The sequence below is a fragment of the Parasteatoda tepidariorum genome, chromosome 3, assembly GCF_982258835.1.
Source record: "Parasteatoda tepidariorum strain Cologne lab strain chromosome 3, Ptep-v5.0, whole genome shotgun sequence".
NCBI classification, from domain to species: domain Eukaryota; kingdom Metazoa; phylum Arthropoda; class Arachnida; order Araneae; family Theridiidae; genus Parasteatoda; species Parasteatoda tepidariorum.
The window spans coordinates 34,094,344-34,119,562 of NC_141757.1; the positions used below are offsets into that span (position 1 = coordinate 34,094,344).

Here is a 25,219-nt window from a genome sequence, read left to right on the forward strand (position 1 = left end):
AAAAACTTTTTCGATGTTTTGATGAACCAGGGGGGAAAATGTAATCTACTTTGGACAAAACGAAGGCGTAAAATGATTGTTTTGAAAAATATATGAATTAGGTTAGATCTCGCTTAAAAATTGAGGACACACCTGAAATAAAAAACTAAATCTGTCCACTAAACTTATTTTCAAGTTTGCACATATTATTTTTTACGGAATCTCGATTTCTCACATAATGATTGGTGCCAGGAATTTTTTGTTTTCTATGCATTATTTAAAAACTAACAGATACATATTTTCAGTTGTGCAAATGGTTTTTATTTTAAATACTGATCATCACAAAGTACATTAGTTTTTAACAAGCAACAATAGCAAATATATAAAAAAACGAACTATTAAATAACATTGTCAACAGTAGGAACACATACATGTATATCTTAATACAAATAGAAAAATGCATTTCTTTATTAATTTCGTAGTGGCAAAAATATTTTGACATGTTATTCTATTAATATATTACTAAACAACAAATAGATAGCTGAAAATGATACAACTACAACAGCTTCATTTGTTTTACGTATTTCGCATCATAAAGAATCAAAAGCAGTCGTTTCCGCAGTTGAAATATTTGTTCGGGCTAAGTTGGCGATTTTTGTTTTGGTTTTTCCGTTGGTGAAGAAGTAATTACTTCTTATCTGCAAGATAGAAATATCAAAAAATTACAAAGTAACTTGAACTTTGAGAAAGTAAATACATTGCAATAAATCAAAAAGTGGTAGCCAAATTCAAAGAAAGAAAAGTTTTACTACTTGTTCATACTACTATTTTAGTTTTAGCTTCTGATTTTCGTTTTCTCGATGCTTTCTATTCTTTACAAATTTTCGGTGCTAGAGTATTTTTTTTCTCTATCCAGTACGTAGAATGGGTATTCTTCTAGTGTAACATACAGGGTGTTTATAAATTCCCGGACCCATTTTGATGTTTAATAACTCATAAAATAATGAAAATATAAACAAACTTATGGCATTTATTGATGGAATAACTCATATATCTTCCTTTTCAGGTTTGAATATATCGTCTGCGCGTGTGGTTAATTTCAGATAATTTCATTTTCCAGTCTAAATATCGTCTGCTTATTAATTGCATTTTTCTCTCTTTTGTTTTTGGCAACTATTGCAATGTTATGTTTACTTTTGATGTGTTTGTTCAATGTAGTACTTTTCTACGTGATGTTTTATTCGAGCGGATATTAAGGCCAGAATTACAACCGCAATAGCATCTGTGGATGCCGTCATGCTTGCCGCTACCTGGCGTGAAATTGACTATCGACTTGATATTCTCCGTGCGACGAAGGGGGCACACGTGGAAGTTCATTGACAAGGGTCCTGAAACTTTTTGAATCTATCTAACCATTTATGTCATTAATTTTAATCTATCTTTATTATTTTATGAGTTATTAAACATCAAAATGGGTCCGGGACTTTATAAACACCCTGTATATTAAAATTAGAAAGGAAAAATCATTACAAGTCGTAAGTCTTACGCATATTTTTGCTACTACTTTTTTTTATTTTTCCCCGATCTCCCTTTATCTCATTGTGTTTTTGAATTAAAACGGGGGAGCATTATTTTGAAATTCTCATTCTCTCACTCATTCTCCCTCATTCTTTGAAATTCTCATATTAGCTATCAATTTTCTCATAAAACACACAGATCAGATAGATTTCTTTTTCATTGTCCTTTGAGTTTTTATTAGTTGTGGTAGTCACAAATATATAAGATTTCTCTAATATAATAAAATGAAAAATATTTATTATATAAAATTATAATAAAAAATACATTATATAAAATTATAATATTATAAACATGTAAAATTACATCATGGAATAACTTTATATAAAATTATAATATTATAAATATATAAAATTACATCACGGGGCAACTTTATCGTCACTTTTAAATTGTAAAAAGCATTGTCCTAAAATTTTGGGAAGAATCTGACGGAAATGTTTTCTTGAAAATAAATACTCAAAACCGAACTTTGAGATACTCATACGAATTAGTGTCCAGTTATGTGTTACAGCTAGGACTGGGCGATATTAGAAATTATATATCGTGATATATCGTCAGTTTTGCATCGCGATATAGCGATGTATCGCGATATAGTATTTTTGAATTTCATTTACTTTAAGGCACAGAAAGTCAGATTTCTATCAAGACTTCATACGCATATTGATTTAAATCAATTTATAAATTTGAAAATATATATGTTTTGCTAAAGAAAGATATTAAATAAATTGACTAAGATGTACAAATCTTACTTAAAATATTTATTGAAAAAATGTGTGTAGATACAGAATGAAATATTTGCACTTCTTTATCGTTTATAAGGTATAAGCAGTCTTAATTTAAGTTCACCCCTAAAACACCCTTAATGAAGAAAAAAAAATTGTTATTAAACAAAAGCTGATTTCAAAATATATTCTAATTAAAATAAAAGTTAGATTGACTAAAAGCCGAAGTTTAAAATTAAAAATGTTCGAATTTTAAACTAAAAAGTAAACATAAGATTTGTAATAATTTCTTAAAATTTTCGTTCTCTGAAAGATTTCTCAGTTTAAAAGTAAAAAGGGAATTTTATAAAGATATCTAGCTGAAATTATTGAAAGAAAATTTAAAAAATTTAAAAAAAAGTTTGTTAAGAAATTCATTATACACTTAAAACAAAGTGTTAAAAATATATATATATTTTTTTTTAAAAAAAAAAGAAACTTTTTTTAACAAATCAATATTTGCTTGTACTATTATGCGTAAATAATTACAGAATTATTAAGTTCGATCGTAATGTTCAAATTCTTAATGAAGAAGTAAACACAAGTTTTGTTATATTTTCTAAAGATGATCACGCAAATAACAAAAGATTTCTTAGTTTAAAAATAAAAAAATAAATAAAAGTGAAATTTATCAATATATTTACCTAACAGCATAGGAACAAAATTTAAAAAATAAGTTCGTTAAAAAATTATTTGTATGCTTAAAACAAAGAGCTAAATAAATTTTAGAAAAAAAATGCTTCTTAAACACTATTTTTATTATTATTTCATATAAATAATTAAATTAAATTAAATAATGACCGAATTATAAACGAAAAACAAAGTAAGGCAAAGTTTCTTAATTAAATTCTTAAAAATAAAAACAAAAGAATTGTGATATTCGGTAATATATTTAGCTAATTAACTAATAATATAAAACGAAAATTAAAAAAAAATAATGATTTTACTCTCTAATAAAACGAAGTAGTAATTGAAAAAAAAAAAAAAAAGAAATGAATAAAATTCGCAAACTTTTCAAATTCTTTTGAACAAATAAAGTTTATTGACTTATGTCCAAAAAATAAGTTTTGTTTTAACTTTATTTCTAAAAATAAAAACAACGCAAGATTTATAAATTTAAAATCAGTAATAGAAGCCCATTAAATAATTAGAAGTTTTATCCGAAAAGTTTTTAATAAATTTAAAAAAAGTAAAAAAATAACCTAACAAATTTATTTACTTTGTAATTTAATTCCTTATGGGTGCCTTAAATTAGATTTCCGATAATTTTCACATTTAAAAATATAAAAAAAGTTTTGTCAGAAAATAAATAAAAAACTTACCTAATTAATGAAGAAACTTTTCTTTATAAATTCTTTTCAATAATAGATTGCGTTCAGAACAAGGTTACGACGGCGATCACGAAGTTAATCCCATTGAAAATAATCTACAAGAAACGATTTCAAATCGCGAAGGTGCGAAAACGAACATGTGATATAACGATATAAGGTCTCAAAAGTGATTCTGATTCTACCGCTCATCAGTCAAGGCCGTCTCAACATAACGAAACAATATCGTCTTCCACAGCGCGAGTTGGCATCGGAACGTAAGAGAAAGTCCTTGCGTGTATCGCTATATCGCTATATCGCTATATCGTTATATCGTCTTCTTCACTCGACGGCTTAAATCACATTTCTGATGTATCGCTTGGAATGAAAGTTGCTGTATCGGTTTGCCGATATAGGCGTTAAATCGATATGTCGCGATATATCGATTTATAGCCCAGTCCTAGTTACAGCAAGAAGGATATTTCTCCGGAAAATTATTACCCAGGAATTTTTTTTGACTAAAAGCTTTGTTATGTTGTTATAAATGATACTTGAAAATTCCCCATCTCTCCTCAGTACGCTTTGCCCTTTTCTGAGGGAAGTGAGGGGGATTTGAGGGAATAATCGATTTTTTTTAGACAGGTGACTGAGGCATTGTATCCGATGTATTTTTCGCGCTAAATTGAATGAAACCAATCCTGAAACGATTGGTCTAATAGTTTAGAAGTTATAAAGGCTTTATGTACAGAAAGTACACGTTTATACTTGTACATGTGAGACATTGTTTCCTATGTATTTTTACGTTGATTTGAATGAGACTATGCCCGAGTCAATTAAACCAATAGTAGCAAGTGTTTTTACGGATAAAAAGTATCAGTATTGAGATGATTTGATACGCTTTTCACTTTGTTATCTAAGGGCTATCAGAACTCATTAGGTACATTTTCCGATGAAACTTTTCATACTGAGTTGAATGAGACAAAATTCAAATTGATAGAGGACTAGTAGTTTTGAAGTTATAACAGTTTCCTTCATAAAGTGCAATTTAAAAATTGCACTTTTTGTACAAAATAATATATTTATTATACAAAATATATGAATAATAACTTTAATAATAATGAATAATAATTTTAATAATAATAACTTTTTTAAATATTAGCACTTTTGATTTATTTTGTCTCACCTGATTAAAATAGAAAAAATACAGAGGAAACTACTCATCACGCAAATTATTCATTCATCATGTCTGTATATGAATATAAGCTGTGTAAATGAGGGCAGGTACAAAATTGTTCTTTCTATTCATAAGACCCTTATAACTTCTATACCATTAATCTGATCATTTCGCAGTTCATTTCATTCAATTTTGCATGAAAAATTGCATCGGAAAACATACCTTAAACGCTCAGATAGTTTCTGGATCACAATGTAAAGTGCATATTTAAGTACGAGTCAGAAGTAGTAATCTTAAAACATGAAAACCCTTGCAGTTTTTTCATTGTTTGTTCGTTTGAGTCGTGCATAGTCTCATTCGATTTAACGTAAATGAATTCATAGGAAACGAGGTTTCAGTTGTTTAGATATCAATATCAGATACGTATTGTTTGTCTAATTTGAGAACTCCTCCCGTCACAAAGTCTGAGGCTGTCTGGTACTATGGAAACAAGAATGGCTAATTTTAAGGAGGGTAGCTTAAGGACTAACACAATAGAAAGAAGAAAGAGATTCCCTATCTCTCGCTACGAGAGCCGAAACCAATCCAAAACAGTGACCCCTCACCCCTACTTGAAATAGTCATACCTCGTTACCATAGTCACCGCCACAGGTCCAGACGGATGTCTGGAGGAGTTCTTATTTTAGATAAACTATAAGTAGAAACAAGTACAAAATTGTAATTTTTGTACATTAAACGTGTATAAATTTTCAACTACTCTGTCCGATTGTCTCGGTATTGAACTCATGCAATTTATTGTGAAAAAATACATCAGAAAACATACCTCACTTACCTGCCTATAAGAAAATCAATTCTCCCCCTCAAATCAACCCTTCCCTCAAAAAAGGAGAAAGCGAAAATTGTAGAGCAGGAGAGTCTTCAGATGCCATTTACAACAACATGGCAAAGCTTTCGATGGGGGGAAAAAATCTTGTGTATTATGTTACAAAATGTGATTTTATTGGGCTGAATTTAAAAATCAGAAAAAGTATATTACCGATGACTTCGGCTTTGAGCCGGGCAGCTAATGACTTTCGAAATGCTAGGACATTGGGATCGAGGGATGGATCAGCAGCTTTCTCTTCCTGTACAGCTCTCTGTGCAGCACGGGCAGATCTCGGTCTCCCACCAGCAGAATCCGATTCATATTTCTGAAGTAGTTTCTCCCTTTCTTGCTTCTTTAGAGCTAAAAGCTTGTCTCTCTGTTGCCTTAGGTATTCTTGACGACGCTTCGCTTCCTCTGGCGACACCTAACGGCAGAATTCGTTATTATTTTTTTTTAACAAGTGGGCCCCATTCCTGTTTGCTTACAATCCCCGGAAGATTTATTGCAATCTTAAATGGTTTGCTACAAACCAGGCTCGCTTCTAAGCTAAAACCCATCTTAAATATATTCTACTGTAAAATCTTAAGAATTTGAATATATTATTGAAATCTTTAAAACTTGTTCCTCTTTAAAAAATTGAAATTTTCGGTAAATAATAAGTTATTAAAAATTTTATAAAATACCAGATATATTATTAGATAAAATATTATAAAAATAGAATGGAAAGAACAGTTGCCAACGTAATGCCACGTTTTAAAAACCAATCAGGATCGATGTACCCACACTTCCTCAATTGCAAGTACTGCATTGAGCTCGAAAGTTGGCGTACTTTTTAAGCCCTTCAACGCCTTAGGAATACAAACGAATCTTTTGCTTGTTGATATGAACTATTTACTTTTACGGAATTCACCACAAGGCAAAACATCTATTAAAAGGGGTGACAATCAAATAAATTGAACAAATGCAATAGAAATACAAATTTTTTGAGAGAAAAATTATTTCCATCCTTGTGTATCATACAAAAACCCCTTTTTTATTAAATTAATGTAAAAAATTTCAGTTATCCTAAGCAGAAATAGTTTCTTTCTCAACTTCGATTTTCTGTGTCGATCGCAGCGGAATTCAACAAAACCAACTGTAATACTTATTTTCCAAGTGTAGAATAATTCGTAAACTGATATTTATTTAGAAATCTTTTTTTGGTGTAATATATATGCTCTTTTTTCAATATCAAGGAAGAGGAAATTTTTGTCTCTGGTTTAGAAAACCCTGTAAAAATGTTTCTCCTTTACGATACTTGTCATGAGGAGAAACGCCAATTACTTGCGCCGTCAAAAAAATTCTAATAGAACATATGCAATCGAAATACATATTTTTAGAGGGAAAAATTGTTCGCATTCTAATCTATCTTAAGAATCTCTTTTTCTTCTTCTTTTTTTGAGGTACAATTAATACAAAATTCTTTAGTTATCTTCAGTAGAGATAGTCTCCGTCCCAACTTTGAGACCCTGTAAGGCGTGTCTCCTATTATAAATTCTTCATGAGAAAAAGCGACGATCAACTGTGTTGATGGAAGCGGAATTCAACGAGACAGTAGAAAAATTCATAAAATGGTATTTACTTGCATTTAGAAACCTTTTTCTGATGTAAAATACATGTTCTTTTTTTAAGTATCAATGAAGAAGAGATGTTTGTTTCGGGTTTAGAAAACCCTGTAAAAATGTTTCTCCTTTACGACACTTGTCATGAGGAGAAACGCCAACTACTTGCACCGCCAAAAAAATTTAAATTTAACAAATATAATCGAGATACATATTTTTAGAGAGAAAAGTTGCTTGCATTCTATCTTAGAATCCCTTTTTTTATATAATTAATACAAAATCCTTCAGTTATCTTAAACAGAATTAGTTACCGTCCCAAATTTGAAACCCTGTAAAGCGTGTCTCCAATTATAAATTCTTCGTGAGAAAAAACGACGATCACCTTTGTCGATGGAAACGGAATTAAGCGAAATCTACCTTTATATATATTTAAAGGGAGTAGAAAAATTTGCAAACTGATATTTATTTAGAAATCTTTTTTTTTGATATATACGTTCTTTTTTCAGTATCAAGGAAGTATGTTCAGTATGTTTGTCTCGGGTTTGGAAAAACCCTGTAAAAATGTTTCTCCTTTCGAAACTTGTCATGAGGAGAAACGCCAACTACTTGCACCGCCAAAAAATTCAAATAGAACAAATTCAATCGAAATACATATTTTTTGCGAGAAAAACTGCTTACATTCTAATATATCTCAAGAATCCCTAATATATCTTAATAATTCTCTTCTAATATATCTTACAGATTTTAAAAATTCTAATATATCATAAAAATCCCTTTTTTAGTACAATGAATACAAATATCTTTCGTTTTCTTAAGTATAAATAGTTCCCTTCGTGATTTCGAAATCTTGTGAAAGCACGTCTCCTTTTTTTACACGCGTTATGTGAAAAAACTACGATTACCTGCGTATAGAGCAGCAGTATTTAAAAAAAATCAACCAATATATATCTTTAAAGAGAATACAATAATTTGTAAACTGATATTTATTTTTAAACCACCCTCTTTTAAAAACGTATGCTCTTTTTTAGTATCGGAAAAGAGACGAAATGAATCATTTTCAAAGAAAAAAATAGTTTTTTTCCGTGTACAAATTAAGTTGGTGGGAAATTCACTTTATATATATACTGTTATGAAGGAATAAGTATGATCGATATGAAATAAAACGGCATACCTCTGTTTGTTTTGTAATTTCTAACGGTTCTTGAACGGCAATTTTAGGATCTTCGTGTAAAGACGTTTCCATTGCCTATAAAAAAATTTAAAAAAAATTTATATTCATTTCAGATTTTAATCAAATACAGAATTAAATAATTGTTTCCTTTCGATTCAATTGGATACATTCTTCCATGTTTCATATTTTGTCCTTAAAAATTTACTTTGTATAAGATTAAAAAAATTTTAAACCTTTCAATACAAAAATTCTTATGATCCTACAATTAGGGAATAAATAATAACGAAAGATTAACGTTGTTTTCTTATGAAATTTACGTCAGATAAGTTAATTTCATAAAAGATAGCAAAACTGTTTTTAAGTGTGTCCTTTTTTTTGAGAGAGAGATATGACGAAACACACTATAAGTAAAAAGTACAATACCTGGTTAAAATTTCCCATTAATAGCTGTGATATCTTTCAAATTATTGCGGTTATATCTTTCAAATAAAGGCTAAGTCCCTAATTTTTGAGAAAATAATTTCAAATTCTTTAAAAAGAAATAAGAAACAACGTAATTTTTTTTTGTCTGATAATATGAAGCGAAATTCGGAAATTTTGCGGAAATTTCATAGCACTTTTAACAATGACTACTTTTTAAAAAATTTAAAATTTAATTGATTAAAAAAAGTTGGATAGTTGAAATTTAATGAATTTCTTTTAAAGTATTTCTAGAAGTATCGAAATTATTAGAAAATTCAAACGTGAAATATAATAATTTTCTGAATGTTATAAAGTGTTCATAATTATATTCCATATTTAATAAAAAAAAATAAAATGCATCTGAGAGCATTTTCGATTAAAAAAAGTGGCGATCTGATGGTGACCGGCAGACAAGTTTTAATCCCCATTTGTTACATTTAGTTGCCCTTTTTGATCATTGGCAACAGCTGGTTGACCATCAATTTTGCCTGCATCTGATGACCCATTTTATTGTAATTCATAAGTAGTACTAATTAATTAGCTAATTTAAAGTATATCGATCAAATTGTTAAGGTTTAATCCGTAAAAAATCAAACTAGATCAGGGGTTTCCAAATTATGTTTGTCTTTGGTTTCATTTATAACTCTTCCTCGGAACCCAAGGACTCTGTGGAGGAATTAAAAAAGGTACCGAGATTTAGGAATATTTTTTAAACCCGTAAATATATTTCGGTGACCTTCGTGAACTCCAAAATGCCAATGAGAAAGAAAAGACATTTTTTTTAAAAATTAAATAATTTTTCTAACAGCATTGTAGTGAATAAATGATGAAAACTATATACATTTACAAAAACTGCATTAGTATTTCCCATTCCGCTTTTCGAATCAAAATAAAAAGATACTAATTACTAATTCAGTAATAAGTAAATAAGTTTCCTCAATAACCATTTTCAACGTTTAGATGAGTTCTTTTTAATGTTTATTTCAATGAAACCTACAATTCGGCTTATTATTCATTTTAAGGTTATGTATATACACGAAAAAAAAATTTAACATAGCTAGACTATATTCAGTTCTAGAACTGTCTGTCATGAAACCTAATTTAAGATTAATAATGCTAAGACAGTGAAAAATTTTCATGCCTTTTATTTTATAAACGGGGTTGAAAAGTCGATCCAATACTGAATTTACGATTAACAATGTCCGTAGCCTTGTAATTTTTAATCCAATCCAGAAGATAAAAGAACTCATGGATCAAGCATTGAGACAAACTAACTTTCGTGGAGGACTTTTTTGATAGAGCTAACCCACATTTGCATTACATGGGAAGGAAAATAATTAAAACCTCCCAAAGTTATACCAAATTTTTACCCATGATCCGTCTACCATCTGATGCTATTTTACGTCAGCACTGTGGTTGATGTGAGCCATGAGCAAAATTCATTTTAATCAGCTACCTCTGGGATTCAAACCTGAATGATCTCATTGGGAGGCGAACGCTCTATCCACTAAGCCACCACGGCTCTTATGTTTTTTATTTTTTATCACCGTCGTTGAACAGCAGACCCAATTTTGAGTTTACGACTACCAATGTTCAACTTCGTAGCCTAGTAATGTTGAAATCAATCCATAAGGCAAGGGTTCTCCTGGATCAAGTATTGGGAGAAATTTGCTTTCATGGAGGACTTTTTTGATCAGTAGACCACTAAGGTTATTTTAAGTAGGCACTGTGGTCGGTGCGATCTGGTTGCGGATTTCTTATCGACCAGACATCACTGGGATTCGAACTCGGGTCACCACATTGGAAAGTAAGCTTTTTATCCCCTGAGCCATCACGGCACAATCCTACCTTTTATTAAAATTTTCAAAGTTAGCAGCCTTTTATTGATTAATACCTTCACAATTACCTTTATGTACTTTTTTTTACAAATTTGGGGTTTCACCGAAAAAAGGTTGTTCACTTAAATCCGCAAAGAAAATAATTGGGAATCGCTAATCCAGATTAAAAATTGTTTAGTGTGATAAAAACCTTTTCCATCAGTTTGATTTCTCTTTTCCTCTCTTCCTCGAGACGAGCTTTTGTTGCCTGTATCACTTCCTTCTGCTCTGATTGTTCCTCTTCCAGTTTGGGTTCCTCTTCCGATGCCTCTTCTACGTAACGCCTGCACAACAACAACAATTAATATTATTATTAGTCTTTAAACTTCATCACATCAATTTCATGTAGCTTTTATTGGCAATGTAGTTTTAAACTTAACACAGGCGACAATCTGCACGACAAAGATAATCTTTGGTAAATAAGATAAAGCTTCCCGATAGTTTGCTATAGGTTCAAATCTTGACGATGAGGTTTACAATGCAGTGAATTTTGTATTCGAAAACTGCAATCGGAAATTGTCTTAACAATATTTTTCAAATTTCTTTCACCAAGAAAAATAAACTTAATAAGTCCCTCATAATTCAGGCAAATCTGTAATTTTAAACTATACATACCATATTATCTGCTCTTTAAAAGTTACCAAACATTTTTAAAATTCGCAAATGTGTGAAACTATTATACCCACAAGGAAATTATCAAAATCAATGACTAATTTTCAATTTTTGAAAATTTTTATGAAACTAGACAATGCAGCGTTACAGTAACTTTTTAAGAAGTGTAATCACATATGCTTTTCATTTTCACAAATGGCTATTCTTAATATTGATACTATGCGCCATTTCAGAATTAGCATGGAATGTTGGATAAAAATTGGCTTAACTTGACCAGACTTGAATTAATAAGCTTAACAGTCATGATTAACTGCTGCAAGCTCACCGTAAAACCTCTCGGGAGGGACCACTCTCTGTTCCACAGTGAAATGGTTGTTAATGGAGGTTACATGGGCGTTCTTAGGAGTTGAGCTACATCCATTGAATTCGAAATATAAACGAAGGTACATGATTTGTCGAAAACGATTTTAATTTTAGTTCCTGTCATTTTCTTGGTGCGGAAATGTTACTCGTGTTGAAAACCGGATAGATGAATAAAATTTAGTATCAATAAAAATGACCCCTACTGATATAATTATGTGTAAAAACAAAGAGATCAATTATGAATGATGGAACTAACTATTTTGTTTTTTTTGTATAAACAATTATGTTTTTTTTGTTTATGTTTGCATTTAATTTTATATCGTAAAAATTAGTTAAGCTTTAAAAAATGAGAAGATGTTTGTTTGAAATGCTTAGTTTTTTCTAAAATAACTTTTTTTTTCTAATTTAACTTTCAACTCTAAAAATAAATCTTTTATAGCATTGTCTTTAGTTATAGATCTCACTCAGAGATCGTCAAAAAGAGATCTCTAAATAAGAGCCACTCACAAATATTTTGAATACATTTCAATCTATTTATTTGTTTTGTTAAAATTTTTTTGTTTTGATAATTTTTCGTGCAACCTTATTTGACTTATCCCGCATTCGGGACAGAGGTTTGTCCAATCACTGGTAGAGGTTTTGATGGTCTCTCCTGAAGATTTACTTCAATACAAAGTCTATGGAAAATATTCCATGTCTCCCAAAAGTGGTCGCAAATAGAGATCGCTACACAGAGGTGGTCCTTCCTGGAAGTTTCAACTGTAGCATATTATTCGCAAAATTAGTGCTATTTTATGTGATTGGCAGAGCCTTTTTATAAACAGCCTCAGTGATTTCAATTAATCAGTGATACTCGTTTATCGACGTTTTTGACGAAACTTCTAACTTTCGCTAGTAAATCATTCATAAATCCACAGTAGGTGCAGTTGTATCTCTGTCTTTTTGTATTTATTTGTTTCCGGCAAATCCAATATGGATCAGCAATTTAACACCGATAAGAAAAGAAAACTTAATGGGTCAGGCACTATACCAGATTCATCTTAATGGGAGATTTGTTCTGTGAAATTAACCCTCATTTGCAATAATGGAAAAATCCAGATAGAACTCGTCTGGTTTCCCAGAGTGTGAAAGCGGGTTTATAACAGATTTGCGCCAGTACTGTGACAGGCGTGTATCCAGAAATTACATATATCTGTTCTATTGCGTCACCATTCTTGACTCAAGGCGTTGATTGTATGGTTCATTTTACAATATTATTCATTATCCTTACAAAATAAAAATAAACAATGAAGAGACGAATATATTTATCACCACATTCGGGAAGCGAATCAATGCTAAACATCAGGGTAAGTTAGAGTTCGTGTCTTAGTTTACTTTTGTGTTTCTGTAAATGAGCTGTGCAATATTTCAGCTCCCGTCTCGAATATTACTTTGATTTACACCATAACTATCTATTGCACCATCGATCGATGAATTTTCAAACTACAACCAAGAATTCTGGAAAAAAGTATTTATGACCTATCTAATGAATTTGATGCAAGAATTTTTTTCTTTCTTTAAATCTTAAACGTATTAATGTTATTAACTTTTGGAATGCGTCAGCCTTATAAAGGATATCTTGTAGCATTTAAAAGATCAAGGTCAACGTCTTGGGAAAATTAATGAAACAAAATATTAAAATTTTCTAAAAGAATATTCAAAAAATTTCTAACAGATATTAAATTTCTTTTTAATTGGAAAAGTAACGCAGTGAATTTTAGAATATCCTTTTAGAAATATTACTACCCTGTTTTAAGGCTTTTTCAAACCTATATTATAGTAATGTCTTACGTTAAAATTAAAGTAGATTCAAATTAGTAAGATTCAAGAGTAGATTCAAATAAAAAATTTATTGAAACGTTAGCCCATAACTATTTTTTGAAACATTAATATATACCCTTCTTTTTAACTTTTTGCACTTAAGGTTCTATCAACAATTGGGTACTTACAACAAGTGAAGTGAGTATGCCTAACCATGTGATTTAAATTAGATTTAAATATATGCTGTGCAAGTGACGTCATGCGTGTGTGTCGAACCTGATTGGCTTCTTAATCGACAAATTCCATGATTTACTTACAATGACGTCACTTGCAGGAATTAAAATAAAAAATTATGCAACCGCTGAGAATTTACATAACAAAACCCACAGTTTGCTCAGTTACCAAATAACACGTAAAAACTATTAAATGAAGTGGTTACTCAACATTAAAGGGTAAGAATTTTAACATTCAAAGTGGAAGGTAATTTAAGATGCCTGAGACAGATATACTCGAGTGCAGAGGTTTAAAAGCATAGTGCTATTTTTTAAAGAAAAAAAAAGCGTTAACATAAGTAGATTTATTTTGCAAAAACAAGATAGTTTTGTCTACCATAATGTTTTAATAATATTAATTTTATTCTAATTTGGATACAAAATCAATTCCCAGCGTCGATTTCTTAAAAACTAAGTTCTGAAAAATGGCAAAAGGAAATATCCAATTTTTTAGTGACCCTTTTTTTCTTTTTCTTTAGTTGTTTTTCACATTTAAACAATATTTTGTCGGCAGATATTGATGAGTTATTGGAAAATTAAAGTATTTTTTCATGCAGAAATCATCTTTTTAGACTTTGATACATTTATCCAGAGAAAATTTTCGTTGTGATAAGAGTCATTCATGTGAGACAATTTTTTTCCCTTATTTAACTTTTCTCTATCAGTAATCTATAATAAAGAGAATATTTTTTTTATCTTTTATTTCTAACTCAGTGGCCGTACATCATGTTTTTGAATGGTTGCCATGGTGACTACTGTTATGTCAATATTTTTGGGGGAAAGAGAACTTCTTGTGTTTTTTTCCGCAAATAGTCTTTACAGTCTTGACAACTCGTAAATGAATCCAACATTTTCGTTCGATCTCTCAATAATTATTTATTAACCACCAAATGATCACATTAATTGCCATTGAAACGGTTGTTGCAAAAAATTGGAGCAATTAGAAAAGATAATCGTGTACGTTTTGTTTCTTTTTGCTTGCATTTATAAATATTTGATGTGGATACAAGAGATATGATCAGAAAAAAATAAAATTTGTTATGGAAAGTAATTGGGGAATCTGTCGTGACGGAATCGTGTTTTTGATGAAAATAACAAATTGCATGCTCTTTTCGGAAACACTAAGTGAAAGTGGGTTGCGAATTTTTAAGCTTTTTGTTTCATACACTGTTTCTTATGATATTTGGTCTGCTTTAATGAGAGTTAATGAAATGAAAAAGAACATCTCATTTCATCGAAGTATAAAGAGAAGTGTCGTCTAACCCTAGTGAACTTTAGAGGAAAAATGTACTATAAAAAATACAAATACTATAAAAATTACAAAACTATAAAAACTACAAGTACTATAAAAAATACAAAAATAGGAATGTACTATAAAAAATACAAATATTTTTAAAAAAAGAGAAGAAAAAATACCTAAAATTTACTTTATTTGAATTATATCATACGTATCTTTCATTTTTCAAAACCTTTAAAAATTACTTTAGATGAATTAATTCTTATCTTTACCAAATAAGTTTATGCTTTTTATTTTAATTTAAATCCTGTCTTTTTTGTCCATAAATGATGCCACACTATTTTTCAATATTTTTGATCCTTTTGTCACTGAGTTCATATTTGGTGTCATTTTATCAAATGAGAAAAAATTCTGTATAGCAATGTAAGACGCGTAAATGAGTGCAAGTAAAAAATTGCTCTCTTAGTACATAAACCGCATATGACTATAATTATGACATAAACTATGAGTCCGATCGTCCCGAGATAGGTCTAATTTAATTTAACATTTAAAAATACATCGGGATATGTGCTTCACTTGTGGAAGAAATTCAATTCTCCCCCTCAAATCACCCCCATTTTTCTAAAAAAAGACAGAAGTTTTCAGGTATTATAACACAACAAAGTTTTCTATGAATAAACAATTATGGGCATTAATTTTAATGACGAAAAGTGGACTAGTATTACTTGACGACAGTCTCCATGATCTGTTTCTCTTCCTCAGACGGTGCATAATCATCTCCAGGTAGGAAAGATTCCGGTAAGAGTCCGTACTGGTGGGCCAACAGATCCAGCGCCTGAAGCTGAAGCTCCAGATTCTTCTGCATCATCATCCTCTTGAAGATTTCATAATCATCCGCTGCCCACAACTGCTCGAACAAGCTCTGTCAGTTTAAGAAGAAAAAAAAGATCAATTTTCAAAGAATATTTCTGCTATTTATTCAGGCATTATTTAATACTTTACATTACAGTTTTAACTCTTTAGGGACTGTGATCACATCTACGTGATGACTCGATTCTCTCTTTTCGTACATGAGATGAACGGTGTTCCGACTACAGCGGCACACAGACGCGATTTTAATTTGCTACACCTTATTACAATTTTTAAACGACACTTTATGGTGATTGAAGTCAGTTATAATTTGAAAAAAATGTCAAAGATACGTTGACCCTTAATAGTTCCGAGGTTTTAATTAATTTATTTAATTATTTATTTAGAGTGTTAAAACGTATAAACAATTGCACTTGTTCCGCTCTGTCGAGAGGATAGGGCACTTAAACTCTCTAGGTTCTTGTTTATATTTCAACGGAGCGGGAAAAGGATGGAATGTTTATTGGTTTATGTGAATGTCGACTTTTCACTTTCTATATAGGATTTTGCATGTTTTGGGCCAGTTTTTCAATCGTTTTTTAGGAGTATTATGTTTAGTTTTGGTTTTTAGTTCATTTAGTTTAATTTTTACAGTATATTTAGATGCTTACGATGATAATAAATTTCGAGTTTCAACGCATTTAAAGTTGCAGTAAGGATTTCTTATAAATTTTTAAATAGGGCTTATCGGAAAAAATCTTCCGGTACCATACATACGTATACTCTTTGGAGTGTGCGGGTCTGGGAAAGTTCTTCTTTCTTTCTTTTTCACCGGCAACAAAGCAGGTTGACAAAAATTATCTTGTCTTAAGAATGTATAGGCAGATCACTGATGCCTATGAATCATTTAATCCAATAAATCATTTTCATTCAACCCAAATCATTTAATAAATTACCCTGGGAAACAAATTTTTGTTACATTTATACATCTACTTTGATCATGCCTAATTCTTACTAATGCTTACTTGATCTAACCTGATGAGAATATTTAAAATCAGAAATCCCCACACCCGAATATAGTTAGTAGTTATAGTTTAAAAGCTACTGCTATTTTTTAAATGACAATTTTTTGTCTATTTCTTGTCAAAACGAAATGTACAAGTTTAAAAACGTTATAGGTAAAAGAGGATGGTAAAAATGTCTATCTTGTTTACTCGATAGTGCCAGTATCTGGTATAGAACAGTTTTTTTTTTTCAAAAAAAAAAGAAAAAAAAAAAAAGAAGAAGATGAGAACGGATACATACATATTTCGTTCTTAGTTTTTACCAGGAGAAAACAAAGCATACCTGGTGTATTAGCAAAATCATGTTTTTAATTTGGATAAAAAAATCAAATAATTGCAATCAATATTTTTAAAGACTTAAGTCGCATTCGCAACCAACACAAAACAACCATTTATTCTTAACATTTATATACTACCAAATATTTAACGCATCTTAAGTTCACGAAAAAGCGAGTAATAGATCAAAACAAGTCAAAATTCTTTTTACATTGAGTTAAAACTATAATGTAGGGTAAACCAACCAGTGAAGAAACACTACCCAGTGAAGGAACATTTCATATATATTGATTAAAAATAAGAATTTGAAACTTTTTCTTTAGATTGTTTGGTAACAATAGCTTACTGCCAAGCAATAGGAAGTCATCTAGCAATGTTTTGGATTACCTGGTCACGTAGACTTCTCTGGAAAAATTTTTTAAATTAGTTATTATCTCTGCAACACCTTGTTTCTTTGAAAAAATTATAAGGTGAGTGTTTGTGTTTATATGTTTGAAGTGGAATTAATTGCATGCAATAGTTTTATTTTTCTCACTGTGAAAATAAGAATTCAAAATATAGTTATTGAAGTTACGTTTTATTTTTTTTAAGCATCATAGCATAATCAAGTACTGAGATAAGAGGGTGTTTATTCACTGGATCGCCAAACTATGAAAAACTAGTGAAAGAACAAATGTTCCTTTACTGGTTTTTTTCTAAGTTAATGAAAATGAAAGAAAAACTTTAATTTTCTTGTACCTTTAGTGATGTTTTGCATCAAAAGTATGTTAAAAATACAAAAAACAACTTCTAACCAGTGAAGGAACAGGCATGTTCCTTTACTGGACATAGATTTCCCTGTGAATGAACAGTATGTGTTAATGTGTTGACACTTTAATTTTCAATTCATGATTACAAAAAAAAGTTAACATTTTCCAAGTATTTGTATGTTATAATTTCAAGAATAGGCTTGTTTTTAGGTATTTGTATGGTATATAAATTCATAATTTACATAATTTGCAATTAGTAGCAAATATGTTGACACTGTCATTTAACTAAAATTACTAATTTTGAAATTAATATGATTTTTTAAAAGGCAAGCGAAGCTTAAGTGTTCCTTCGCTGGTTAGTTTACCCTATATTGAGTGAGAGAAAGAAGAGGAAGCGGCTAATCTGCGCAACTACTACTCATTTTTCCTTACATAAATGTGGTGGTCTAAGAAATTTTAAATTATATTAATTAAATTATGAATTAAATATTACAATGCGTATTTAAATGTAACGTTCGTTACTATAGATACTGAATAATTGCTTGTTACCTTTCTGAACTGGGAGTGAATATTTTTTTCTGTTTCGCTACATGCCTTTTGAAACTCATCAGCAGTTATTCCCAAATCTTCCATGTGGCTGCTTAACATTGTATCCACCTGAATTTTCAAAAACATGTAAACATTTATAATAAAGATAAAATATTCATTTTTGTTGACAGTAGTTCATTAGAATTTATTCTTTAGAGTTTCCAATTTCTTTTTGGCTAAGGAACACTAAATGATAGAGCTTCTTTATGCAGAACTCCGATATAATAACAAAAGTTCATTAGCAGTTGTAAATATACTAACCATAATAAATAAATGACTTAACTTCATGAGGTAAATATCATGTCTAAATAAAAAACACTTTTTGGTACAAACATTTTGCTTATTATAATATTGATTAAAATTGAAGAAATTCTGCTTCACTTTTATATTTTACTGTATTGTGCTGTATATTTTACAGCTTTTTCTTATTAGGAATTTTTTCATTGAACGTAAAAATTTTCAATAAAGATTAATAGGTTTAATAAAGTTTTAAAACTTTGAAGTTTTGTACTTTTCCTATTTTTTATAAAAAGACTGATTTTATTCATTTATATTTACTAAGTTTATCATAAACAATGTGTATATAAAAAGCAATATTACAAGTTTCAATCATTTTTGATCAGGGCTATCAGAATTTAATGCCTTTTTTATCACCATTTGAAATTTCGACTAGCTAGAGTCCTCAAATTTCAATTGGACCTCTGTGCCGGTTGACAGTATAATTTCAATCTATCTAAGTAGTATTTAATGCGATTTAATACGAATCATGATTTTGACAACTTCCTGGCATAAATAATCCAACAAACATCATATTAAAGTGGAAGAAAATAATAAATTTAAAAAAAAATCATATTTTTCATGTGGACTAAGACTTATAACTATATTTATACACGATTATTTATCCAGACTTCATTTAATATTTCGGGGATTTAGGTGTAATTATTTAAGTAAAATAACAATAAATAAAATATAGAGAAATTTTTTTTTAAAAAAACTATTATTTTTCCTACAATACCATAATGAATGTAATCATAAAAATGATATGCATTTATAAAAAAGTTCCTCAGTATTTCTCATCGGGGTTTTCAATTCCAAATAAAATAACCATATTCAAGAAAAAAGGATTTAAATGTCTGACACATATCCGTTTAAAAAATTATTTTTTGATATTACGATGAAAATATTAAATTTTTCACATAAAATAGTTTTAAATTAATTAAATCTCCTTTTTTGGTCTGTATATTCACTCCTTTAGTTAATTAAACTTAGTTAACACTTTTTAGTTACTTTTAATTATCTCATGAAAAAAAAAAAGACGAGCATTTTTGTTTTGCATAATGTAGGACATCTTTGTAGTGATTTCTTCACAATTTGGTCATGAAACTAAATCCACTGCATCTATATAATTAGATATTTCTGTATCAAAAAAACTTCTAAAAGTTTACTTTAAACCGAATTCCTTAAATTTCATAAGATTTTTCATTGTAAGGAAAAAATTTGAGCAACGAGGATTAACTCAAATTTTTACATAGCTTTAGGCATGCAAACAGAAAAAATCTTAAAATATTATTTTTAAACTATGATATTGCAGCAAATGTTGGCCAATATAAGGGAGGCTGGATCTTATGATGTTAATAACGATAAATTCAGTTTTTGAAAATCGAGCTTAACTTAGACAGGTGGTAAGCTTACAAGAGTGGTCAAATTCTTAGGCTTCCCTATAACATGTTAAAATTACTAACAATCTAGCTACAAATGTACAGAGTAATTCTACTTACTAAATTTTTGTATTCTTCGTGTATTTTTTTGTATTCCTCATCATTTCCTTCGACTGGGTCAAACACTAAAGTAAATCAAATTATTAACTAACAAAATATTTACAAATATTATTTAATATTCACTATACGAAAAAAATTGTTAGAAAATTAGACAGTTAACTACCAAAAATCTAAAGCGTGAATAGAGTAAAAAAGTCATATTTTATCAAAATTTCATGAAGCTGAAAATTATTGCATTTTTCTAACTAGATGCATTTTTACGTCGAGTTAGTTTTATTATTATTACATTGTTCGTTAACTTGAAAACTATTGCCTTTTGCCTTAAACAATGCTGACCTGATTTTTTTTAATGCTTGGAGTTAATTTTATTATTATTACTTTGTGCGCTAATTTGAAAATTATTGGATATTTGCATTAAGCATGCATACATGCATATCTCTTTTGGTTATGTGTTGATCAATAACGATAGCAGTTATCATCACTGTGAAGACAAGTCCGTCAGTGGACTGATCGTTAAGACATGGTTCCCAGCTGATCACCGAAGTCAAGCATCACTGGCTGCGGTCAGTGTGCGGGTGGGTGACCACTTGGATTAGTCTGCGTAGGAACCGAGGGTGTGCGGTATTGGTCCTCGTTAAAATGTTCTACCGTAAAGTGTTCGACTTCGCGTGCAAGTCGTCGAGCTACCGAAACGGGGGTGCCGTCCCCTTTGCAGAGGATCAAAATTGTGATGGCATGTCTTCGGATCATCCTCAAGGATGTTTCCCAGATCGTCGCCAATAACCCATTTTGCAGCTGTAGTGCGACGTAAATGAACTACAAACGGGTGGTTAAATGTATTTTATTGTTTTAATCCCGCTCCTTCAGTTGTTCTTCGTCAGGATTTTAAGGGCGATGATTATATAACACTTGGTATGTAAAATAAACATCCCTTTTCAGGCCTTCCATACTTTTTTTAGTTTCAAACATCTTTTCTTTTTACAGCTAATTTGCGGAAATAAAAAGAAATAAAATAGAAAATAACTAGCTAATAACTATTGCTTTTCCTAATCAAATAGATAATATTCTGATACATCATATGGAGTACACCTATGAAGCAGAGTATTTTTTTACAGAATTAATTCTTTATAAATAAATAAAAAATGTGTGGATTGTCGCGTAGTTTTCGATAACTTTATAACAGTTTTATGAATCGATGCTGAAATTAAAAAAAAAAAATACATTGAAAGATAAAACACAAAAGTTTGAAAATAATTTTTGCTATAAATAAAAAAGGCTAATGAGGGGAAGTTAATTATAAATGTCCTGTCCCTATGTTATATCATTGAATGTGTATTTAAAAATTTCAGAACAAAACTCTATGAGATTAAAAGAAAAAAAAATTCCTTAAACCGTTTTAAACTGTTGTAGACTAAGACGTGTTTGATTATAGTAAGTTTGCAGTTGGTCTGCTATTTTTTCAAATGATTTAATTTTCTTACATATTCCACGCTGTCAATCTAACAGCAGTTGTAGTTGTCTTAGCCTAGAAATCATGAGTAATTCCGGTAGTAGAATGATTGCAGCATGTTGGCAGATTCATTTTTGCCTGCAGACGAAAATTAGTAAAAACACGATTTTATAGATAAATTTTTCCTTTTAGTATTACAGATCAATACTGAGATTTCTGCTATTGAGAGAATCATTTAGAAGATGCTATAACCGCGAAGAAAATTCATCGTGGTTAGTCCTTTTTACCCTCATCGGGTCCATGCACCACCGGGTCCACCGTGCTGATTTGGGGATTCCGTGACGTAAGTCACTAGTATACTCCGGATGGCCCATATATGGGGCGGGTCGGAATAAGCCCAGCTTACCCTCATCGGCACTTGAAATTTTGGACAAAAGTTAGATCAGGTAACAATCTTACATTCAGTTTCAAATTTTGTAGAAAAAAGAATTTAAAATGTCAAAATGCAAACAAATTATAAAGGGGAGTAGGAGTTATTCCGTAATGATTTGTTTACATTTGGAGCGTTCAAAAACTTAAATGCGTAATTCAAAATTTCTGATTTTTTTTAATAATTTTTTTTTTTGTTATGTTTTTGCTTTAGTTTCAGATGCTACCACGAACGGCAGGTTGTGCACCCCTAATACACTACATAGCATGTAGTGTAGCCTTTCTGGATCGTGCGCCCCCGCCTCAGCTGCGCGGGGGTTTCGAGGGTGTTATTTAAGCCACTGTAACAGATACAGGGGTAAAGCCCATCACCTCGTCTCTAAATGTCATTGAAATTAAACATTGAGGAAATACGATATTGTTTCCGATTCTTTAAATATTTTTCAGGAAGATGAAAAATTAAAACATGACGTAACTTTATGGGTAAAGTTTCAAAACAAATCTTACCAACAGATTTCTTTTCGATGAAGGTTAAGACAGCAGCTTCCCAGACGGGTCCTTTTAAGAAACCCACCAAGGATTCGAAAACCCAGGAAAAGGCTTCATCGTCGGCCATATTGGAGGTGAAATTTTCTTCGGACGGAGTGTTGATTTTTGGTAAGGGACAATTGTGTCCCGCCACCAAACTGTGCTTGGTTCCCATGGTTACCCGATACAACACACTGCACGCACCATGAAACAACAGGCTGCACCGACGGCGACGGGGATTCTGTGTGCCGAACAAAAAAAAAGAATCTCCTTTTTACAAAACACAGATCGCGGCGGGAACATAATTGGTCCGAATTCAATGTTTTTAACTAAAGGTTTTCAATAACACTATCTCTACGTCTGTCGAGAGACAGTTGTTTTCCTTTTCCTCTTTGCAATACATTAAATTTCTATAACTGTCTCGTTTGTTAGAATGTCGTATCCACAATCGAATTAATATGATCGTTGTTAGAGAAGTAAAAAAAAAAAAAGAAAGAAATACGCGAAGACCGCGTACGTAATGAAGCACGAATGCCTGGAATGATTAAATTGTGTTTTAACTCTTTTTTAGTAGGTAAATAAAACACCCCATTAAACAAAATAAATTATCACCTCTTTATAATGAACCCGGATACAGTGAATGCTTTTTAGAGGTCCCGGGTGACATGCTATTTAACTAATGTTATTTTATACACTTATAGCGACTAACCGAGAAAGTGGTAATACATTTATAGAGCAGTCATATTGTTTTGTGAGTATTTAAATAAATGTTACAAAATTTTTTAGTCTATGTGAAAAGTTAAAAGGTAAATAATTGTTACTTATAATTCAGAATTGATTAATACACACTCAATTAATTAATACACACAAAGGAGTAGTTAAAATAAGTTATTTCGGTGGATTGAATAATGCAAATAGTTCATAAAACATGCTCACGGGAGAGCGAATTGTTTGCTAAAAAATTCCAAGTTTAAATTGTAACTTACGTTAAAAAGAATTTTTTTAAATTTTATTTATTTATTTATTTATTTTTTTACAAAAAATTGGAAAATAAACGAAAACTGAAAAAATAAATATCTAAAAAAATTTGTTATTGGGAGAAAATTACTTTGTTAAATGGAGAATCTTTAAATGCTATTTAACGTTTCGATTAAAATTCTGATCATAGGAAGAAATTCACTGTAAGAAAATTTCGTTGTAAAGAATTTTATTTGGTTAGTTAATAATTCATAAAGTAAATTAAATGCTATTGCAATGACTATTTCCACAAAAAAAAATTTCCACGGATTTTTGATATTGCTTATACGATGTAAAAAGTGCTTGCAAATTGAATATAATTTTCAACGTAATTTGGGAAAGTAATTAAAATGTAATTAAATGTTCAATGTAATTTGCATGCAAACAAAGTTTGGAATGAGAATTTTTTCCTTCCATTTTATGTTTGTTTTAAGTAACGAAAATAATCCCCTCTCCAAATAACTCATCCTATAAAATCAAAATTCTTAAGGCCATTTCTCGTTTAATAATTAAAGATCTTTTTTTATATAATTTTTAAGCAAACAAAATTAGTTTAAGACTCTTAACATTTCGATGCAAATGAAGTTTACATGAAAAAATATAATAATAATAACAATCTAACGAAGTAAAAAAAAAAATGGAAACAATTTTTTATTTAATTTACCAAGTTTAGCAAAACAATTTACCTTTTTCTGATGATAATAATAATTTGCAAGGTATCCTAGGCTGGTTGTCCTCTGCTGTTAAGGACATTCAAGCTAAAGCAGATAAATGCAAAAAGGTAAACACATGTTTCTTGAGTCAATGAGCCATGAGATAGTCATTTCGTAAAGCAACATTCATTTCATTGCATGTGAAATCAATGTTGTTGTTGTAGTCGGCCATTAAGGCAGAGAGGGTGCGCTTGTTCTTTTTTTTCAGTGGCGCCATCTATGGCCAAGAATTCGACTTCTGTCACACCCGTTTATAGAGCTGACCCATTCATACATTCAACTACAGATCGTAATTTTGACCTGACCCAGAGAACGATCCATCTCCAACTCAGTACCTCCAAAGGTATTGATTTGTTAAGGGAACATGGAGGACTTTGTAATCCGACAGATTTAATGTGCACCAGTCACCATTTACTACGTGGGGGAGTCTTCGGCCGGATGGATTCGAACTCCCATTCTCTCAAACATGAGTCAAGTGCCCTGCCAACTAGGCTATCCCGGCCTGTGAAATCAATGGTCAAATGAAATAATTCTTCTGTCTCTCTCTTCTTTTCGTTAAGGTCTTTTTTTTTATTCATTTATTTTTTTTTTGCTTATAATAGTATGGAAAGGAGTAAGAAAGGCAAATAGTAAAAATAAAAAACTACTTAAAATTATAAACTTGTCATACAATTCACGAAATCAAACGGTTTACAGTTCCATTGATTAGCAACGTTAAAACT

General features: G+C 30.4%; 1 protein-coding gene across 1 annotated transcript; it reads right to left on the reverse strand.

Annotated features, from left to right (window-relative positions):
• Positions 1 to 277: 277 nt before the first annotated feature.
• LOC107446354 (cilia- and flagella-associated protein 36) lies at positions 278 to 23,069 on the reverse strand. Its single transcript, XM_043046378.3, has 8 exons — positions 22,747 to 23,069; positions 20,361 to 20,425; positions 18,544 to 18,651; positions 15,782 to 15,978; positions 10,924 to 11,056; positions 8,434 to 8,508; positions 5,833 to 6,085; positions 278 to 677 (listed from the first exon to the last, which is right to left on the reverse strand). Exons 1-8 carry the CDS (start codon positions 22,940 to 22,942, stop codon positions 667 to 669), a joined length of 1,038 nt encoding a protein of 345 aa, XP_042902312.2. The 5' UTR covers positions 22,943 to 23,069; the 3' UTR covers positions 278 to 666.
• Positions 23,070 to 25,219: the final 2,150 nt, after the last annotated feature.

Excerpts from the sequence above, each read along its gene's own strand:
- LOC107446354 (XM_043046378.3), bottom strand. The coding sequence starts at position 22,942 with ATGGGAACCAAGCACAGTTTGGTGGCGGGACACAATTGTCCCTTACCA. Across the intron at positions 15,979-18,543 it reads TTCACTCCCAGTTCAGAAAG|AGCTTGTTCGAGCAGTTGTG; the intron begins GTAACAAGCAAT and ends TTAAACTGACAG. Across the intron at positions 11,057-15,781 it reads ATCATGGAGACTGTCGTCAA|GCGTTACGTAGAAGAGGCAT; the intron begins GTAATACTAGTC and ends GTTGTTGTGCAG.